Consider the following 19,071-nt stretch of genomic DNA (forward strand, 5'->3'; position numbering starts at 1 on the left):
AATCATCAAAAAACATGTACTGTGTTAACAAGTTCAAATTTAATTCGGTTCTCCTGCATGTTCTCAAAACTAACTTCTTACGCGTACCTAAATCCATGTTCGAGTTTGCTGCTGTAATGCCAGTCTATATGGATAGCACTCTGACTAAAGAAACTGATCTATATTAAGTTTGACCTGAAGCACCATCACATTCACTGAACTGTGTAATCCACTGTAAATGGAGATGCACTTCACGGCACCATTTGCAACTCAGCTATCGTTGAAAACCTTGTCTGAATGATCACAAGATTAATTCATTTCCCCAAAATGCAGAGATATTTTTTTCCCCTGGGAGAGAGAATGATTTTATTACCACCAAGCTCTGCATCATCGAGCGGGATAATGAAGGCGGCCCAATCCGCACACGAAACTGCATGTAATACATTACAATTTCCTATAGTTGGATCTCCACTAGACCACTACACCTTGGACTTGAGACAAAAAGGCAACGGAAGCATGCTAAGTGCAGCACCATCACACTAGTGACTTCACAGTTGCAGCCAATTGCTATTTTCAGAATGTGCTGTTTTGGCACAAAAATGTTTGGTAACAGGAGAAGATCGGTGCATGCGCAGCCGCACCACTATCATAACGACTTGTTGTCCCGGAACCGATATTCACCACTTTAACCGTCTATAAGAGCAAGCCAAAAACCGCGAACTATGCAGGCAGTCCCAAGTCTCAAAGACAGTGTAGCTAGTAGGTGAGACTGTAAGTGTTAAGACATGAAGCACTCTCACTGCAGCAGGTTGCTCCTGGTGTGCTCAGTTCTTGTGCTCTGCCTCGTAACCGGAGGCGCGAGGTGCAACAAGTTAAGCAGCAATTTCTATGACTGGACGTGCCCCGGAGTGTACAACATCGTCCAGCAGCACGTGTTTTCTGCCATGAGTGAAGAGCTGAGAATGGGGGCCTCCCTTCTCAGGCTTCATTTCCATGACTGCTTTGTCAATGTACCTCAAGTTTCTTCTGAACTTACTATGAATGTTATGTTGCTGTCCATCTACTATTGTGTTGCAGTTACTGAAAAAAAATGTTGTGGCGTATCCAGGGCTGTGATGGTTCAATCTTGCTGGATGGTGCTGATGGCGAGAAATTTGCACTACCCAACATGAACTCTGTCAGAGGGTACGAGGTCATCGACGCAATCAAGGCCGACCTCGAGAACATGTGCCCCGGGGTGGTGTCCTGTGCTGACGTTGTAGCCCTTGCAGCTGGCTATGGAGTACTCTTTGTGAGCATCTTACATCTTATGCTTCATTTTGTCAGATACATTCAGCTTGTCATACAAAGTATTGACTAACTATGCACTGCTTTTTCTCAGAGTGGAGGGCCTTACTATAATGTTCTTCTGGGGAGAAGAGACGGTCTGAAGGCGAATCAGTCAGGAGCTGCCAACGGCCTGCCCTCGCCGTTCGAACCGATCAGCTCCATCGTAAAGAAGTTTGCCGATGTTGGCCTCGACACGAAAGACGTGGTGGTCCTGTCAGGTAACAGTTTCCACAGTAATAACAAAACTAACTACCTCCACGGAAGTGCACAACTAGAATTACATCCCTGAAAACGCAACAGTGACAGTGTGGCCATGCTTAAGTGCTTAACTAAGAGCAGAAGCAACTAGTTCTGAAACTTCATCTCTCTCATGCAAACTGTCACAAAATTTTCTTAGGCCAATAATCATACAGCTGACCTGATCTTATGGAATGGAGTGCAGAACAAAAAACTCTATTTTGTCATAGAACACATGACCTAAATTCTGAACGTTAAAACCGACAGGTGCCCACACGATCGGGCGAGCCCGGTGCGTGCTGTTCAGCGACCGGCTGGCGTCCACCAAGAGCTCGGCAAACCCGACGCTGGACGCCACCATGGCCGCCAACCTGCAGAAGCTCTGCACCGGCGGCGATGGCAACCAGACCACCGCGCTGGACGTCAGCTCCGCGGACGTGTTCGACAAGCAGTACTACCACAACCTGCTGAACAAGAAGGGCCTCCTGTCCTCCGACCAGGGCCTCTTCTCCGCCGACGAGGACGTGGTCGCCAGCACCACCAAGGCGCTGGTGCAGACGTACAGTGACGACGGCGAGCAGTTCTTCTCGGACTTCGGCGCGTCCATGGTGAAGATGGGGAGCATACCGTTGCCAGCGGGATCCGCCGGCGAGATCCGCTGCAACTGCAGGGTTCCCAATCCCAAATGAGCAACGGCGAGCAGAGTTCATCGGCGGTTAGATGAAAAAGATGAACGGGTAGCTAGGAAGAACTAGCCGACTGGCTAATAAAGCAAGACTGAGGATTCAATCCCAGGCGCTTGTCACTACTAGAATGCAGCACTAAAGGACACACTTTGTAAGTGATGATTAACTACTGTAAATGGTGCAAAGATCATTGTTGTAGTATATGTAGAATCGAAGGATGCCACACTATGTATGTGTGAGTGGTGACTTCGGGTGGCTTGATGTATGTTCTTGTTAGATTTATGTTGAATAATAAATAATGATGGCCGTATGCATCGATTGATGCAGAGGCCGGGGGTCTTAACCTCCTTTTCCAAAGAGAAAGGATGCCACACTAACGGAAATGTTTGTACTTTTTCCTACTTATGGCATCTGCCCAGAACACATACATCAACTTATCTTCATCACTCAACAAAATCATAGAAAAATGCTGAATTAACTTCATGCTTTCTAGCTAGCTGGGTGACAAATATTTGGGCATCTGCATTCCTGATTTTTAATTTGAGGCCATGGTGGTAGTTTTGCAAGTCCATCTGTTGGAATATTAGATAAATTTGTGATTAATTCCACTAATAATTCATGACTATAACAAAAAGTAGCACACAACAATCTAGCATACTAAAAGAACTAGTAGAACGCCCATGCGTTGCTACGGGCTCTTTGTATATAACAATAGTTCAACATCAGTTATGTATAATATATACTTTATCCTCGTATTAATTATGCTTATGCATCATTGTCCAACTTTTTTTATGTAAAGACCCTCTTTCTCACAACACTCTTCTTTCTCTCTCTCTCCAACCATTTCCTTATTGTGCCCTCATCTTCTCCATCTTCTCAAATTCCCTCAATCAGTTATTTAAGTGTTCGACTATACACAAAATAATATTTTTCAGTGTAATATTTTCAGGACTAAGAGCATCTTCAATAGACGGTCCATATGTAAAAATAACCAACTTTTGAATCTTCTGAGGCAAAAAATATCTCTCCAACAGATGGTCCATATGCAAAAAAAAAATTCCGCCTTCATGAGATGTAAAATACAACACCTTGCGGTGCAAATTTACATCTCCGGAGGCAGGAGATGTAAAAACAGCGGCCGCGCACCAACGCCCAACCGCCCTTTAGTTCATTTCCCCCCTTCTTCCTCCCGCCCGCCCGCCGCCGCCCCGCCGCAACTCTCCGACGCCGCCCCGCCGCAGATCCAGCCCCGTCCCTACCCCCGCCACTGATTCCACCCCGCCTGGACCGCCGCCCGCCGTCGTACGGGTGGATCGGGCCGTCGCCGCACCGCGCCGCCCCGGCCCCGTCCGCCTCCGCTCTGGCCGCCTCCGCCCCGCCCCGGACCCGTCCGCCTTAGACCAGCCCCGGCCCCGCCCGCCCCCGCCCGCACTGCTCACCACCGCCCGCCCGCCCTTGCCGGCACTGCACGCCGCCGCCCCGCCCCGCTAGTAGAATGCCCGTGCGTTGCCACGGGCCTTTTATTTATTACGATTGCATATTGTTCTATATAACTCCGTGAATTTTAGGCCCCTTCCAACAACATCACATCAGCACCCTTGTCAAAGGATTCCTTTTGAATGGCGACATAATAGATCTCTGTCCCTCTCATGCTCTGTAAAAATAAGCATATATGAAAATACACCTACTGAATTATCATGTGCAATAAATATATAAAGAAGGACCATTAGTTGTATGTTCTTCTAATTGTTCAAGACTCATGATTTTTCAGTCCACCAATCATAAAGTTTTGTCAATTGATATTTTCAAACCATCATCTGTAGCCATAGTTCTTATCTCTAATCTATAAAAGTGGATGTATAAACACGTCTTAAAATAAAAAATAAGATAAGCCCATATACAATATATATTCAATGGTCAGTTGCTCGCTTCGAGCAGGTGACCGTTTTTAGTCGGAGTGAGTGGCATCGTGCTTTTTAGTAGAGTTAGTCGCATCCTAATTTTAGTAAGGAGTAGGCTCACTTGGTAATTACTTGTTGGTAATTATTCTCCAGAAATAACTTGCTAGGGTATGTGTTATTTTTCACTGTATAAAAAAGTATGTGATATTTCTCTCTAAGATTAGACAATCATTTAGCAAACAACCACTCCGCCGTATAAAAAAGTATCTGATATTTCTCTCAGAGCCCCAAAAAAACAAACAACCGATTCTTTTCTTCTCATCTTAATACAAACAAAACAGTTCACTATCTGACTCTCACCGCATGGCACAACGCTCACACTCGCATCTCATTTCCCCGGCCTACTCTCCTTGTCACGGCGTCCTCGCCGCCATCTCTCCCCGCCACGGTTTCTTGCTGTCGCTTCCCCTCGATGCCATGTCATTCATCCCACACCTTCCTCTCGCCGCCATCTCTCCTTTCCTCCCTGGTGTCACTCGCCCCCTCCTCTCCTCCCAGGCCAATTCCCGGTGCCAAGGAATGCACATCGTCGTAGCTAAGGGTGACCACCACAATGTGTTTTTCCTGCCATGATATATGAAATGATATATATCATGCGATGCTTTTGCCTCTCTTTTTGAAATAACTATTGTCAAGGTATGTCCTTGTGAGTTGCCACAAGGCCAAACTTTATTGAGGCAATAAGAGGAGCATGAGGGGACAGATCCTTGAAGAAAATCAAATAACCAAAAGAAGATTATGTTTTGGCTATGAAGCATAGACAGGGTCATCGACGAGGTGCCCCTGTGCCGCCTCACTCTCCATTGTACTATCGGTCAGCTCTAACCAGACAACTACCAGTCAGCAGATCGTGGAGCTCGTGTGGGTTAACTCCCCCATTGTGATAAAAAAAGGTACAAACTACTCCTTTGTCGTGCACACTTCCTTATTCACATTCTCCTTTCACTCACCCATCTGCATCAAGCGCCGGCGACAGTAGTGGCAACGGAGTGTCCGCGGATTCTTGCCTTATCTGACGCACAATGATATGGCTCCCAACCGGATTTGATTGGCCTTGACGCCCATTATTAGCAGGCTGTCACCAACTTACTCACTGAGGTACCATCTAATGACAACAACCTAATCAAATTCATTTCCTGTCGGGCTATGTCCTCATAGCAATTTCCTGAGAAGAAGCACTCAATCATAAGCACAAGTGTGAAGACATAACAACATATTGGCCATGCATTTCTAGAAATCTACAATACACATACCATGGTCATAATATGTGATGTCTTCTCTCTTTGTTCCCTTTCATATTTGTAACACTGAGTTAAAATATTCCCTTGCCACCAGTGCAATTGTGAAGTTGCATTGCTCCACATTGCGTCTCAATGCTGTCACACATCAGTCTATTAGATGAAATTTGCAGTTAATGGGGTATATCATAGATCAACATCAAATCTGTTTTTACGGTTTCAAGGTGGGGTTTCATTTCGTATTTCTTTGTGCTTCTAGTGTAGAGGAGTTTAGATTTCACATACATCAAGAAGTAATCTTTGTATACCATAAAATAAGTTTCAAATACATTTTAGTGTATTAGCAACGTTCTACAAAGAGTGTGTTAATAGTGCTAACTTTCCAATGTCAATTGATCAAGAAATGGAAGTTCAAAAATCAGTAACTTGTAGTTGCATGCAACTATGCAGACGGATAACCATTGGGAGATAAATATCAGGAATCATGAACTAAAACTGGCAATAGTTCATCTGTATGGTGTGAAATGTCTTGGTAAGATCATAAAAACAACCAAATTAGACTGTTATCAAACAGCCACAACCCACTCCCGAGAGCAAACACAAAAATGTACTCCCTCTGTTCCTAAATATAAGTTTTTTTTAGATATTCCAATATGGACTATATACTGAGCAAACTGAGTCAATCTACACTCTAAACTATGTCTATATACATCCATATTGAAATCTCTAAAAAGACTTATATTTAGGAACGGAGGGAGTATGAAAAAGATATAGCTAATATGGCGAGCATATCCACATCCATAGTACGACCATAATGCATATCCACGTCCATGTATTCCTGATCGATTTCTACTACAGGTAGAGTCATCACTCAAAACACAACAACACAAATTTCTCCAGTGTATCTTCTGAAGCCGAGTGCAATTGTATCTCTCTTGGATATTTCTTGAACATTTCGCATGAAAATATTAGGGGTCGAAGTAGAAGATTGAAGGAAAACTTGAGTGAGCCTGCAGGTTGATGAAAGAAATCTAAAAACAAACATAAGAAACAAAACAAGGACAGTTATAAGAAACAAAACAAGGACAGTTATAAGAAACAGAGAAGTGATGAAACACACACCTACAGGCCAACACTGAAGGTAAGACGCAACTGCACCATGAATTTAAAGTTTTCACAAAACATTACGCACTCATAAGTACTCCCTCCGTCCCAAAATAATTGACTCAACTTTGTACTAACTTTAGTACAAAGTTAGTACAAACTTAAATCACTTATTTTGGGACAGAGGGAGTATTAATTAGATTTATCTATTGTACTATTAGCATGCAAAGTCACTCGACTAAAGGGAAGCGTCAAGCAACATCCTCTAGGACTGGACTTAAAACGACTACTACACCAACAAAACATAAGCATCCCATAATTACCTATTCTTCTGATTTATTTGTAGGTTTTTCATACTATACCAGGGTTGGGGGCTGCGGAGATGTGGATCCCGAGGAGGCGTCATCGATCTGTATTGAGAACTCTAGATCGCTGCTTGATCATCTTACTGTAAGGAGCCACACCATCTGTAAACCATTGTAGGATACTACAAAATGAATAAAATTTCATTTAACGTAAGTGCATAAAAATAGTATAGTTGTTCAAGGGAAAGCTTAACAAGTAAACAAATTAATGTGGACATTATTCAGAAAGTGAAGATGCCTACTCTGAAAAGAATATGCCTACTCATTGTCATAGCCTCGGTGTCATCAGAAAGAGCCTATCTATGTAATCAAACACTCACTGGAAAACCTCAAGATGGAGTTACTGGAGGTAATGCCAGTAAAAGATAGATCGATTTGTAATGCCAATAAAAGATAGATCGATTTGTAATGGAGATACAATGGGTAATGCCAGTAAAAGATATATCGATTGGACTCACATAATCTGGCACATAGTTTACTGTCACTATCACTCTGTTAACTGATGAGAGTGTAAACACATGCTGTTGGCTAGTAGCTAGTATTGTAGAAATAGAAACTTAGTTTGACCTTGTATCAGGTGATTCCGTCACTACCTCATATAGCAAATAAATCATATAGGTATATAACGGATTGGAAAATAGAAATCTCACCGAGCAACACCGGATATGTAGGACCCAGATCTGGTTTTGATGTCAATTATGTTGTGGCCAATCCCAACCTTGAAGCAATAGCTCTATCTTGGAATTCTTCCAGCTGCATATGAAGTAAGATTTCGAAATTTGGCAGCATTTATAAATTAGGGGCAAGCCAGTCTGAGCAAAATAATGTGACAAGGAATTAATGAGTCAATTTTGATAGTGCATCAACATGAGGTAGATATATGTATATAGCGGATTTGAAAACATAAACTATGAAACAGTCCAAGAGTAGACATGTTTCTGAAACAATGAAATAGTAGCAATCACCAAGGCAACAATTAAGCACTAATTTAATTTTGAACCCAATGTCAATTCTCATCAACAACAGACATCTGAGTACCTTGCATCACTTTATTTGTTTGCAAAGTAGAAAGTTTGAGCAGTTCAACACTTCCAACTTCATATGACAAAGTTTATGTTTCTCTTGTAGCCGTCCACATTTTCTCACATGAAGATGCATTCAGCAATAATTTAGATACCTAGATAACAAAGATATGTAAAATAATCCCAAAGAAATATCTCCCGCTCTCTCAAATGTAACTACATTTACACATGTAGCTGAAAAAATGTGAGAAATACTAAAGCTACTACAGGACAAGGATATTAGCAATAGCACCGGTGGAGCTCTAGGTAGGGCGAGGCAGGATGCCCAGCCCACCTTTATTTCCGGAAAAATATACTGTAATATACATATCCGTATAAGCTCGATCGATGGGTGACAGGTGCAATAAATAGCTGAAAAAAATGAGTTCTCTTTGATGTTGGGCCGTGACTTGTGAGAAGGCTCCTAATTTGGGTCGTGCCCTATCAATGGCTGGACATATGACCCACACGCACGACACACTGAACCAGTCATCACGAAGGTACGAACAGGAACTGACGAACACAACAAACACCACGAGCCCAGGCGCATGTGACGTGCAAACCACAGCGGGCTAGCAGCTAGCCGGCTAGCGGCAACCAGCAGGAGCACCGGAGCCGACGGCGGCGATGCACGCCCTGGCGCTAGCAGCTAACAGCAACCAGCAGGAGCACCGTTGCACCGGAGCAGTCGGCAAAAGTGGACAGCCGCGATGCACGCCCTGGCGCTAGCGTCTAGCAGCAGGAGCTGACTAAACAGCTCATAAATCAATATTGGTTGTCTATCTCTTTTTCACCCTATTTATAACTATAGGAATTCTGAATGCATAGCGTTTACCGTGGATTTAATCAACCTGCTGCCTTCATGCCCACTGCATATGTCTCAATTGAACAACAATACACTTCAGAAGAGTAATCAGTATTCTCCACTTAATCTAAAAACCATCGATCTTCACTTAAACTGATTCCTGAACAAAATTAATGCCATACAAAAGACATGCCGGTGAAAGAATCATGCTATGCTCACACCGGCAAAGAACATGTCATGATATAAGGCAAGCAAGATCTGAATTAGAAAGAACCCATCTTATACTGGCAAGGAAGACAACCGTAATGGAGAAGATTGAGATCGACGCACCTATGGGGGCGTCCTCTACCGAGGCGAAGTTCGGGTCGTTGGATCTCCACGCGACCTTGTACGCGCCACCTGCTCTTCCGAACGTGCCCTTGCTAAGAGCCGCCGCCACCTGCGATGAGTACAGCCGCGCCGATTCCTCGTAGGAGAGGCACCCAAATCACGACCCTTGCAGTCTCATTAGATAGATGGATGGGGCACTCGGCTAGGGAGCGGCGATAGGGGACGAAGGAGGGAGGGAGGGGCTGGGCACTGGGGTGTGCGGCGGCGGCTTGGGGGGAGCACGAGGGAGGAAGAGTACGTAGGTTTCAATGCTTGTTTTTTTTTCTGTCCACCGGTTCGGCCCGTGGAGGATAAAAATCGGTGGGTAAGGGGATACTTACGTGGGTAAGGGAGAAAAAAAATCGATCGAGGGAAGACGTGTCGTCGCTAGGTGGGAGGGAACGAAGCGAACGAACGACACACCAGCGTACCATCACAACCGCAGACTGCTTTGAACGAACGACACACCAGCGTACCATCACAACCGAGCATGAGGGGACAGATCCTGTACGGGGAAGAGGGCGGCTTTGGGTGGTGGAGAGGGAACAGGGCGGCTGTGCACGGGCGTTCGAGGGGGCCCGTTCGCCTGATGAGATTTCTTTGTTATGATTTACGCAATAATTTTCTTAAAATCGGTTATTTGTTTTCTAATTAATGTGATTGAGCGATTTTTTTTAAAATTAATTATTTATTTTTAATTAATGTGATTGAACGATTTAAGGTAACATTAATTAATTTAGATTTGATCTTTAGGGATTGATCGTGATTGATTCTACAGTACTAAATAACTTGCGCTAGTATGGAAAGTTCAGATTTCTTTCGTTGTGTGAGAGGGTGACGTGAAAATAAACCGATGAAGTAGGGGAGGGGACAAAAAAATCTACGAAAAAAAACCAGCGAAAGTGGGAGGAGGTACAAAAAACCATGGGAGGTGGGACAAAAAAACCTGAAAGCGAGACTACCAACTGCTTCATTAGAAGTAGAGATAGGAAACAATGCACAACAACATCGCATATGTAACAACAACCGTAATTTGAGACAAGAACATATCATGACGGAGCCTTTGTTCATCCGTAGTAGCCGTAGCTGCTGCTGGAGCACATTGTTGATGACGATGTTGGTGCCGAACTGATGCAGACGGTGTTGAAGACGACGATGAGTATCACCGTCTCACTTCGACGAATACGACCCGTGGGTGACGAACTTGAGCAGTTGCCCAGAGCACTTTCCAAAAATCTAATTCGTCCTCTCCTGGTGTAGGATCAGAAGGACGAACGGTTCCGTATATCTTCTCTCCCGTGCGCCGATGCACGCCGGCGTTCAGGATGGAGTGACTACAGAGGCAACACAAGTTGCGTGATGAGGCAAAACCCTAGGTTTTTCGATGTGTCTTTGGCCACGACTGGTAAGAAGTATATTTAGGAGGATCAGAGGTGGTACGGTGTCGCGATCACGATCTCAAACTGATTTGGTCCAAGTCGAGAACTTAACGGACAAGTAAACGATCAACTTGTCTTCCAAGACATCAAAAAGTAAAACGACAAAAGGAAGTCGTGCCCCTGCAGGGTCACTGACCGGATTTTGGCGGACCATTCACGCGCATGTCACACGCCCGCACTGTCCCGAGCCCGGCCAACACGCGTCTTCTCTTATTCTCCTCAACACATCACTTAGTGTGATGGGGAGAACCCACTATTTAAAGAGGTCAATATTTCTAACACCCCCACCACCATTTAGAGATTTGCCTTTTCTCACTACTTGTTTAATATACCAGTGTTTCAGCAGAGGCTGTTAAGTTGAACTTCTGCGTAGAGATTTAAACTACATCCATCCACAACTCCACTAGTAGAAAAAGGCCCATTTGTCCCGGTTCTAGAGGCCCATTTGTCCCGGTTCTGGAACCGAGACTAAAGCCCAATACCTTTAGTCCCGGTTCGCTTACGAACCGGGACAGATGGGGCTCCACGTGGCCGCTGCGGTGAGCCCAGGCAGGAGGGCCTTTAGTCCCAGTTGGTAACACCAACTGGGACCAAAGAGCATCCACGCGTCAGCAGCTCAGGAGCTGGGTTTTTTCTTTGAGGGGGGGGGGGTTGGGGGTTTTGGAGGGTTAATTTGGGGTTTCATATATTGTGTTAGCTAGCTAATAGCTAGAGAAAAGTGACCTCTCTTATCTCCGTGCTTGGTCGACGCTACGTACTATACGTATAGAGAGGACTTGACACGCTAGCTAGTAAGAAAATGAAGGAAACCATTAAGTACATAAGATCGTCATGAACATATACAGAGAGAAGTGATCGACCTCTCCTTCTCCGAGAGATTGGTCGAACAACAAGTTTTCGTATATCTATCCGACGTTATTAGCTACATATATACAATATAAGATCTCTTACAATCCCTAACATCTAAAGTCAAGTTCCACATGGTATTCCCCGGCTTTATTGATGATGTGGTCAAGAAAGAATCCTGCCAATTCCTCTTGAATTGCTCGTATGCGATCTTGTGGTAGGAGATCATCCCGCATCTGCCAGATCTAAATCAAAGATGAGGGTCAATACATGTGTATGAATGAAACTCAACACAAATGATGGTAATAAAATAAAATTGTGAATATTTTGCTTACACACTTCATACCGTTTTCAGAGTAGCACCGCTTATTCTTGGCCGTCTCGTTGTAAATGAACTCGCAAACGTAGTATCCACAGAAATCATTCCCGCGTTCCTGCCACAAGCACTTTACGAGAAATAGAGGTCAATCAAACTGATAAGCAAGCATGCTAAATGGTATTGATGAAACTAGCTAGAATCAATGGGAGATGCGCGGAACTAGGTAGTAGTACTAACTTTCGGGTGTTTAAATTTCAGCTCGGTCGGCAGTCCCGGAGTAATTGCGGTGAACTCTTTCCAAACCCTGCCAGACAAGAAAATAATTACTTGATATCAGGAAATTAACAAAGTTGCCGATATGGTGCGATAATGATCGATTAAACTTACTTCTGGAGCATTTCAGTCATTTCCGCATACTCATAGGGATCTTTTCGTCTCGAGGCTAAGACGGTTACTAGTCCCTGCTCAAGCTTAATCTCTAGGAGAATAAAGTGATAGCTGTGCACGCATGCATAACTTATCAGTTACATTACTATAACCTCGAGTAATAAGGGAAACCGAATATGCACAAGATAGTAACACTCACTTGAAGTTGTAAGGAAAGAGTATTTTATCTTTGCTTTGATTTTTCAGCAACAATTTGAGCAAGTTGTCCTCGGTTTCTGAGACATTCTTTTTAACCGTCCATTCATGTATGACATTTGGGTTAATGAACCCAATGTCATAGATTTGTGCTTTTCTGCATTCGACGATCTTCAATCTGCATAATATAGTGAGGATAATTATATATAGATGCAATGAAAGAGCTGAGCTATATATAGAGACTTAATTATAGAAAGTAGTACTTACAAACAGTAGCAAGCCACGAGTGATTTGTCGAGGGCCTTTTGATTGTAGAACTGGAAAAACTCGTCAAAATCAACAGTTAACAGTTCTTGTCCAATGAAGTCGTGGTCCTCTTTAATTCTCATCGACAAAGCATCCTTCCCAGACTCGCTGCAGGTTTTCATGTACCATTCTTGGAATCTTTGCATCATCGTTGTTAGAGCAAGAGTTCCATCTTTGACGAGAGGCTTCCCGTACTGGTATCTGAATTCATCCACCTCCATTGTATAAAAATGTACATCGTCGGGCGGGTAATCACCAGGATTGGTACCGGGCAGCATCTGCGGCAGATTTGCGACGATATCGCTAGACACCTTGAGCGGGGCGCACGATTGGTTCTCCTGTTCTCCGAGCTGGGGAATTTTTTCCCACTCCTTCTTCTTCTCCTTCTTCCTCTTCTTATTTTCCTTTTTCCTCTCCTTCTTTTTCTTCTTCTTCCTTCTTCCTTCTTCCTCTTTTCCATACATATATATATATATATATATATATATATATATATATATATATAAATGATATCCATATCTATACATACATAGCCACATACATATAAAAAAAGTTCTCTTCCATCTTATCTCATCTCCACGAAACATCTATCTATCACATCGAAAAAAACAGAGCACATTTCAAAATTTAAAACATCATGCATATTACAATTGAAAAAATACATACATATATACAAAAAACATGTAAAAAATATATACATACATATATGAACATACATAAAAAAATACATATATCTAAAAATACATACATACATATATGAACATCTAAAAACATGTAAAAAATAGCATATATAACAAAAAAAGCACGGCGCCGGCGGCAGGGCATGGCACGGGCGCGGTGCTCATAGAGGGAGGCGTCGGGGCAGGGGGCAGGGGCGCGGCGGGCGACGTCGGTGCGGGCAGGAGGGCGCGACAGGCGGCGTCAAGGCGGGCGGCGTCAGGGCGGGCAGGGGCGCGGGGAGCGACGGCGGCGTCAGGGAAGAGGGCGTCGGCGGTGACGGCAAGGTGGAGCAGCCCGACGGCGTCGGCGACGACGCGGTGGAGCAGCCTGACGGCGTCGGGGCAGCGCTCGGCGGCGACAGCGACGAGGAGCAACGAGGGCGTCGGGGCGGAGAAGAAGTGATTTTTGCAAAAACTGCTAAGTGTTTTCTTATATAGACAAAGCATTGGTCCCGGTTCGTGGCACGAACCGGGACCAATGCCCCCCTTTAGTCCAGGTTGATGCCACCAACCGAGACTAAAGGTCTTTTTTCAGCAGCCCAAAGGGCGGGAAAAGGAGACCTTTGGTCCCGGTTGGTGCTAACCGGGACCAAAGGCCTTGTGCTGCCCGCGGCCAAAAGTTTAGTCCTACCTCGCTAGTTGAGAGGGGCTCAGAGTGGTTTATAAGCCCCACTGCGGCTTCCCTCTCGAGCTCCTCTCTAATGCAGGCTTACGGGCCTAATCTCACACTATGCTGCCTGTGGGCCTACTGGGCCTTCTGCGGGCCAGAATCCTGGCCCATGTTTGGGTTTCTAGTCGTATTCAGGCCGTGGTGGCCTAGTAGGTGGCATTTTTTCAGTTTTTTTTTTGTTTTCTTTTTTGCTTTATTTATTTTATTTTGTTTCTACTTACAGCAAAATACTTACTGTTTTTCAGTGATTCTTTTTTACTTTTAGGTAATAAAAATTATAACCGTTCTGTTAGTGCCATTAGTTTTCCAATTTGAATTTTTTAAAATTTGTGTGAATCACTAGTTTGTGAATAACTTTACTATAAAAATAGATTTTTTAGTGATTCTTTTTTCTCCTATTTAATATTACTGTGTTTTATCATTATATTCGATTTGGTGATTTTTAGGTTATTTGAAATGTCTGTTTAAATCAAAAACAAATTTTGTTATTTTAGTTTGCTATTAAAGTTTCAAAAAAAATTCTTTATGAAAATTCTTTTTGCTATTAACGTTTTGAACAAAAATACTTTGATAATTTTAGTTGCATAAATTTTATATAATTTTAGTTTCAAAAATACTAGAGGTTTATAAAAGCTTTTTAGTTGATTCCTTTTGCTATTAGAGTTTCATTAAAGTTTTCTAGTTCATTCTTTTTGCTATTAGAGTTTCATTAAAGTTTTCTAGTTCATTCTTTTAGTTCAATATTTTTGCTATTAGAGTTTCATAAAAGTTTTCTAGTTCATTCTTTGAGCTAAATGACCCTGAAATTGAAAAGCACTTCAAATGAACTCTTAAGAGGTTGAAAATTGGCATGGTATCATCATTTCACCCACATAGCATGTGCTAAAAAGTTGAGAGGGTTACGGCAAAAACTGGATGCACTTCGTGTACAAAATGGACAATCTCTTTCTAAGTATCAGGGTTTCGGACGAAAACTCATCTGTTACAAAGAGATTTCATTTTTTGAACTTATTTGAACTCCAGACTTTTTGTGTGTTCAAAATGCACCATTCAAAGCCACATCATAAATTTTCAACCCTTTTTGACTTCATTTGTTATTTTTCATGCATTTAGTGATTTTTTGAGCTATATGACCCTGAAATTGAAAAGCATTACAAATGAACTCTGAAAAGGTTGAAATTTGGCATGGTATCATCATTTCACCCACATAGCATGTGCTAAAAAGTTGAGAGGGTTACGGCAAAAACTGGATGCACTTCGTGTACAAAATGGACAATCTCTTTCGAAGTATCAGGGTTTCGGACGAAAACTCATCTTATACAAAGGGAATTTCATCTTTTTGAACTTATTTTAACTCCATACTTTTTGTGTGCTCAAAATGCACTATTGAAAGCCACGTCTTCAATTTTCAACCCTTTCTGACTTCATTTGTTATTTTTCATGCATTTACTGATTTTTTAGCTATATAACCCTGAAATTGAAAAACACTACAAATGAACTCTGAAAAGGTTGAAAGTTGGCATGTATCATCATTTCACCCACATAGCATGTGCTAAAAAGTTGAGAGGGTTACGGAAAAAAATGGATGCACTTCGTGTACAAAATGGACAATCTCTTTCGAAGTATCAGAGCTGTTACAAAGAGATTTCATTTTTTTTAACTTATTTGAACTCCAGACTTTTTGTGTGTTCAAAATGCACCATTCAAAGCCACATCATCAATTTTCAACCCTTTCTGACTTTATTTGTTATTTTTCATGCATGTACTGACTTTTTGAGCTATATGACCCTGAAATTGAAAAGCACTACAAATGAACTCTGAAAAGGTTGAAAGTTGGCGTGGTATCATCATTTCACCCACATAGCATGTGCTAAAAGTTGAGAGGGTTACGGCAAAAACTGGATGCACTTCGTGTACAAAATGGACAATCTCTTTCGAAGTATCAGGGTTTCGGACGAAAACTCATCTATTACAAAAGGCATTTCATTTCTTCACATGTAACTGCAGTGATATTCTAGATCAAAGGCATCATCATAATTGTTGTGGAGAGAAAATTTTCACTTTTTCTTCGCTTGTGTCCTTTGCTTATTGCGCCGTAACCATGGATAATCTTCATCGTTTAACAGGGTGCTTGGGTCAGCCTTGACTTTGAAGGGAGGAATTTCATGAAACTTTTCATAATCTTCAGACATGTCTGTCTTGCCCTCCAATCCCACGGTGTCTCTTTTTCCTGAAAGAACTATGTGGCGCTTTGGCTCATCGTATGATGTATTCGCTTCCTTATCTTTTCTTTTTCTCGGTTTGGTAGACATGTCCTTCACATAGAAAACCGGTGCCACATCATTGGCTAGGACGAATGGCTCGTCTGTGTACCCAAGATTGTTTAGATCCACTGTTGTCATTCCGTACTGTGGGTCTACCTATACCCCGCCTCCTGACAGATTGACCCATTTGCACTGAAACAAAGGGACCTTAAAATCATGTCCGTAGTCAAGTTCCCATATGTCCACTATGTAACCATAATATGTGTCCTTTCCCCTCTTGGTTGCTGCATCAAAGCGGACACCGCTGTTTTGGTTGGTGCTCTTTTGATCTTGGGCGATTGTGTAAAATGTATTCCCATTTATCTCGTATCCTTTGTAAGTTAATACAGTCGAAGATGGTCCCATGGCCAACGAGTACAACTCATCAGAAACCGTGTTGTCACCTCTGAGACGTGTTTCCAACCAACTGCCGAAAGTCCTCATGTGTTCACATGTAACCTAGTCGTCACACTGCTCTGGGTGTTTGGAGGGCAGAATGTTCTTGTGTTCATCGACATACGCGGTCACCAAGGTAGAGTTTTGTAGAACTATGTAGTGTGCTTGAGACCAAGAATGTCCGTCCCTACATATTATTGAGTCCCCTCCTAGCGTGCCTTTTCTAGTTAGTCTCCCCTCATACCGCGATTGAGGGAGACCAATCTTCTTAAGGTCAAGAATGAAGTCAACACAAAACCCAATGACATCCTCTGTTTGATGGCCCATGGAGATGCTTCCTTCTGGCCTAGCGCAGTTACGGACATATTTCTTTAGGACTCCCAAGAACCTCTCAAAGGGGAACATATTGTGTAGAAATACAGGGCCCAGAACAACAATCTCGTCGACTAGATGAACTAGGATGTGCGTCATGATATTAAAGAAGGATGGTGGGAACGCCAGCTCGAAACTGACAAGACATTGCGCCACATCACTCCTTAACCTTGGTAGGATTTCTGGATCGATCACCTTCTGAGAGATTGCATTGAGGAATGCACATAGCTTCACAATGGCTAATTGAACGTTTTCTGGTAGAAGCCCCCTCAATGCAACCGGAAGCAGTTGCGTCATAATCACATGGCAGTCATGAGACTTTAGGATCTGAAACTTTTTCTCTGCCATATTTATGATTCCCTTTATATTTGACGAGAAGCTAGACGGGACCTTCATACTGAGCAGACATTCAAAGAAGACTTCCTTCTCTTCTTTGGTAAGAGCGTAGCTGGTAGGACCTTCATACTGCTTTGGAGGCATGTCGTATTTTTTGTGCAAACATTGCAGGCCCTCCCGTGCCTCCGGTGTATCTTTTGTCTTCCCATACACACCCAAGAAGCCTAGTAGGTTCACGCAAAGGTTCTCCGTCACGTGCATCACGTCGATTGAAGATCAGATCTCTATGTCTTTCCAGTAGGGTAGGTCCCAAAATATAGATTTCTTCTTCCATATGGGTGCGCGTCCCTCAGCGTCATTCGGAACAGATAGTCCGCCGGGACCCTTTCCAAAGATTACTTGTGAATCATTGACCATAGCAAGTACGTGATCACCGGTAAGCATGGCGGGCTTCTTCCGGTGATCTGCCTCGCCTTTGAAATGCTTGCCTTTCTTTCGACATTGATGGTTGGTCGGAAGAAATCGACGATGCCCCAGGTACACATTCTTCCTGCATTTGTCCAGGTATATACTTTCGGTGTCAGCTAAACAGTGTGTGCACGCGTGGTATCCCTTGTTTGTCTGTCCTGAAAGGTTACTGAGAGCAGGCCAATCATTGATGGTTACAAACAGCGACACATGCCGGTCAAATTCCTCCTGTTTGTGCTCATCCCACACACGTACACCGTTTCCATTTCACAGCTGTAAAAGTTCTTCAACTAATGGCCTTAGGTACACATCAATGTCGTTGCCGGGTTGCTTAGGGCCTTGGATGATAACTGGCATCATAATGAACTTCCGCTTCATGCACAACCATGGAGGAAGGTTATAGATACAAAGAGTCACGGGTCAGGTGCTGTGATTGCTGCTCTGCTCCCCAAAAGGATTAATGCCATCTGTGCTTAAACCTAACCATACGTTCCCTGCGTCACCTACAAACTCCTCCCAGTACTTTCTCTCGATTTTTCTCCACTGCGACCCATCAGTGGGTGCTCTCAACTTCCCGTCTTTCTTATGGTCCTCTCTGTGCCATCGCATCAACTTGGAATGCTCTTTGTTTCTGAATAGACGTTTCAACCGTGGTATTATAGGAGCATACCACATCACCTTGGCAAGAACCCTCTTCTTGGGGCGCTCGCCGTCAACATCACCAAGGTCATCTCGTCTGATCTTATACCGCAATGCACCGCATACCGGGCATGCGTTCAAATCCTCTTACGCACCGCGGTAGAGGATGCAGTCATTAGGGCATGCATGTATCTTCTGCACCTCCAATCCTACAGGGCATACAACCTTCTTTACTGCGTACGTACTGTCGGACAATTCATTATCCTTTGGAAGCTTCTTCTTCAATATTTTCAGTAGCTTCTCAAATCCTTTGTCGGGCACACCATTCTCTACCTTCCACTGCAGCAATTCCAGTACGGTACCGAGCTTTGTGTTGCCATCTTCGCAATTGGGGTACAACCCTTTTTTGTGATCCTCTAACATGCGATCAAACTTCAGCTTCTCCTTTTCACTTTTGCACTATCTCTTTGCATCAACAATGACCATGCGGAGATGATCATCGGGCACATCGTCTGGTTCCTCTTGATCTTTAGCTTCCCCCG

The 19,071-nt window shown here is 43.3% G+C and overlaps 1 protein-coding gene and 1 long non-coding RNA gene across 6 annotated transcripts; one reads left to right on the top strand and one right to left on the bottom strand.

Moving 5' to 3' along the window:
- The first annotated feature begins 710 nt into the window (after positions 1 to 710).
- Positions 711 to 2,430, top strand: LOC109752811 (peroxidase N). The gene is made up of 4 exons (XM_020311734.4): positions 711 to 989; positions 1,088 to 1,270; positions 1,361 to 1,526; positions 1,813 to 2,430. Exons 1-4 carry the CDS (start codon positions 765 to 767, stop codon positions 2,232 to 2,234), a joined length of 996 nt encoding a protein of 331 aa, XP_020167323.1. The 5' UTR covers positions 711 to 764; the 3' UTR covers positions 2,235 to 2,430.
- A 1,933-nt stretch (positions 2,431 to 4,363) lies between these two features.
- Positions 4,364 to 9,440, bottom strand: LOC109752804 (uncharacterized). Of its 5 annotated transcripts, none has more exons than XR_012203203.1 (5): positions 7,550 to 8,002; positions 6,897 to 7,021; positions 5,446 to 5,568; positions 5,143 to 5,357; positions 4,364 to 4,756 (listed from the first exon to the last, which is right to left on the bottom strand). It is a non-coding gene; the product is annotated as an uncharacterized lncRNA (long non-coding RNA). The 5 variants fall into 5 exon arrangements; XR_012203202.1 differs by lacking the exon at positions 4,364 to 4,756 and adding an exon at positions 9,096 to 9,440 and having other exon boundaries at positions 4,821 to 5,357; positions 7,550 to 7,652; XR_012203201.1 differs by lacking the exon at positions 4,364 to 4,756 and having other exon boundaries at positions 4,821 to 5,357.
- Between the last annotated feature and the right edge of the window lie 9,631 nt (positions 9,441 to 19,071).

This window comes from Aegilops tauschii, chromosome 1 (genome assembly GCF_002575655.3).
Source record: "Aegilops tauschii subsp. strangulata cultivar AL8/78 chromosome 1, Aet v6.0, whole genome shotgun sequence".
In the NCBI taxonomy this organism is placed as follows: domain Eukaryota; kingdom Viridiplantae; phylum Streptophyta; class Magnoliopsida; order Poales; family Poaceae; genus Aegilops; species Aegilops tauschii.

Excerpts from the sequence above, each read along its gene's own strand:
- LOC109752811 (XM_020311734.4), top strand. The coding sequence starts at position 765 with ATGAAGCACTCTCACTGCAGCAGGTTGCTCCTGGTGTGCTCAGTTCTT. Across the intron at positions 1,271-1,360 it reads CTGGCTATGGAGTACTCTTT|AGTGGAGGGCCTTACTATAA; the intron begins GTGAGCATCTTA and ends GCTTTTTCTCAG. Across the intron at positions 1,527-1,812 it reads AGACGTGGTGGTCCTGTCAG|GTGCCCACACGATCGGGCGA; the intron begins GTAACAGTTTCC and ends TAAAACCGACAG.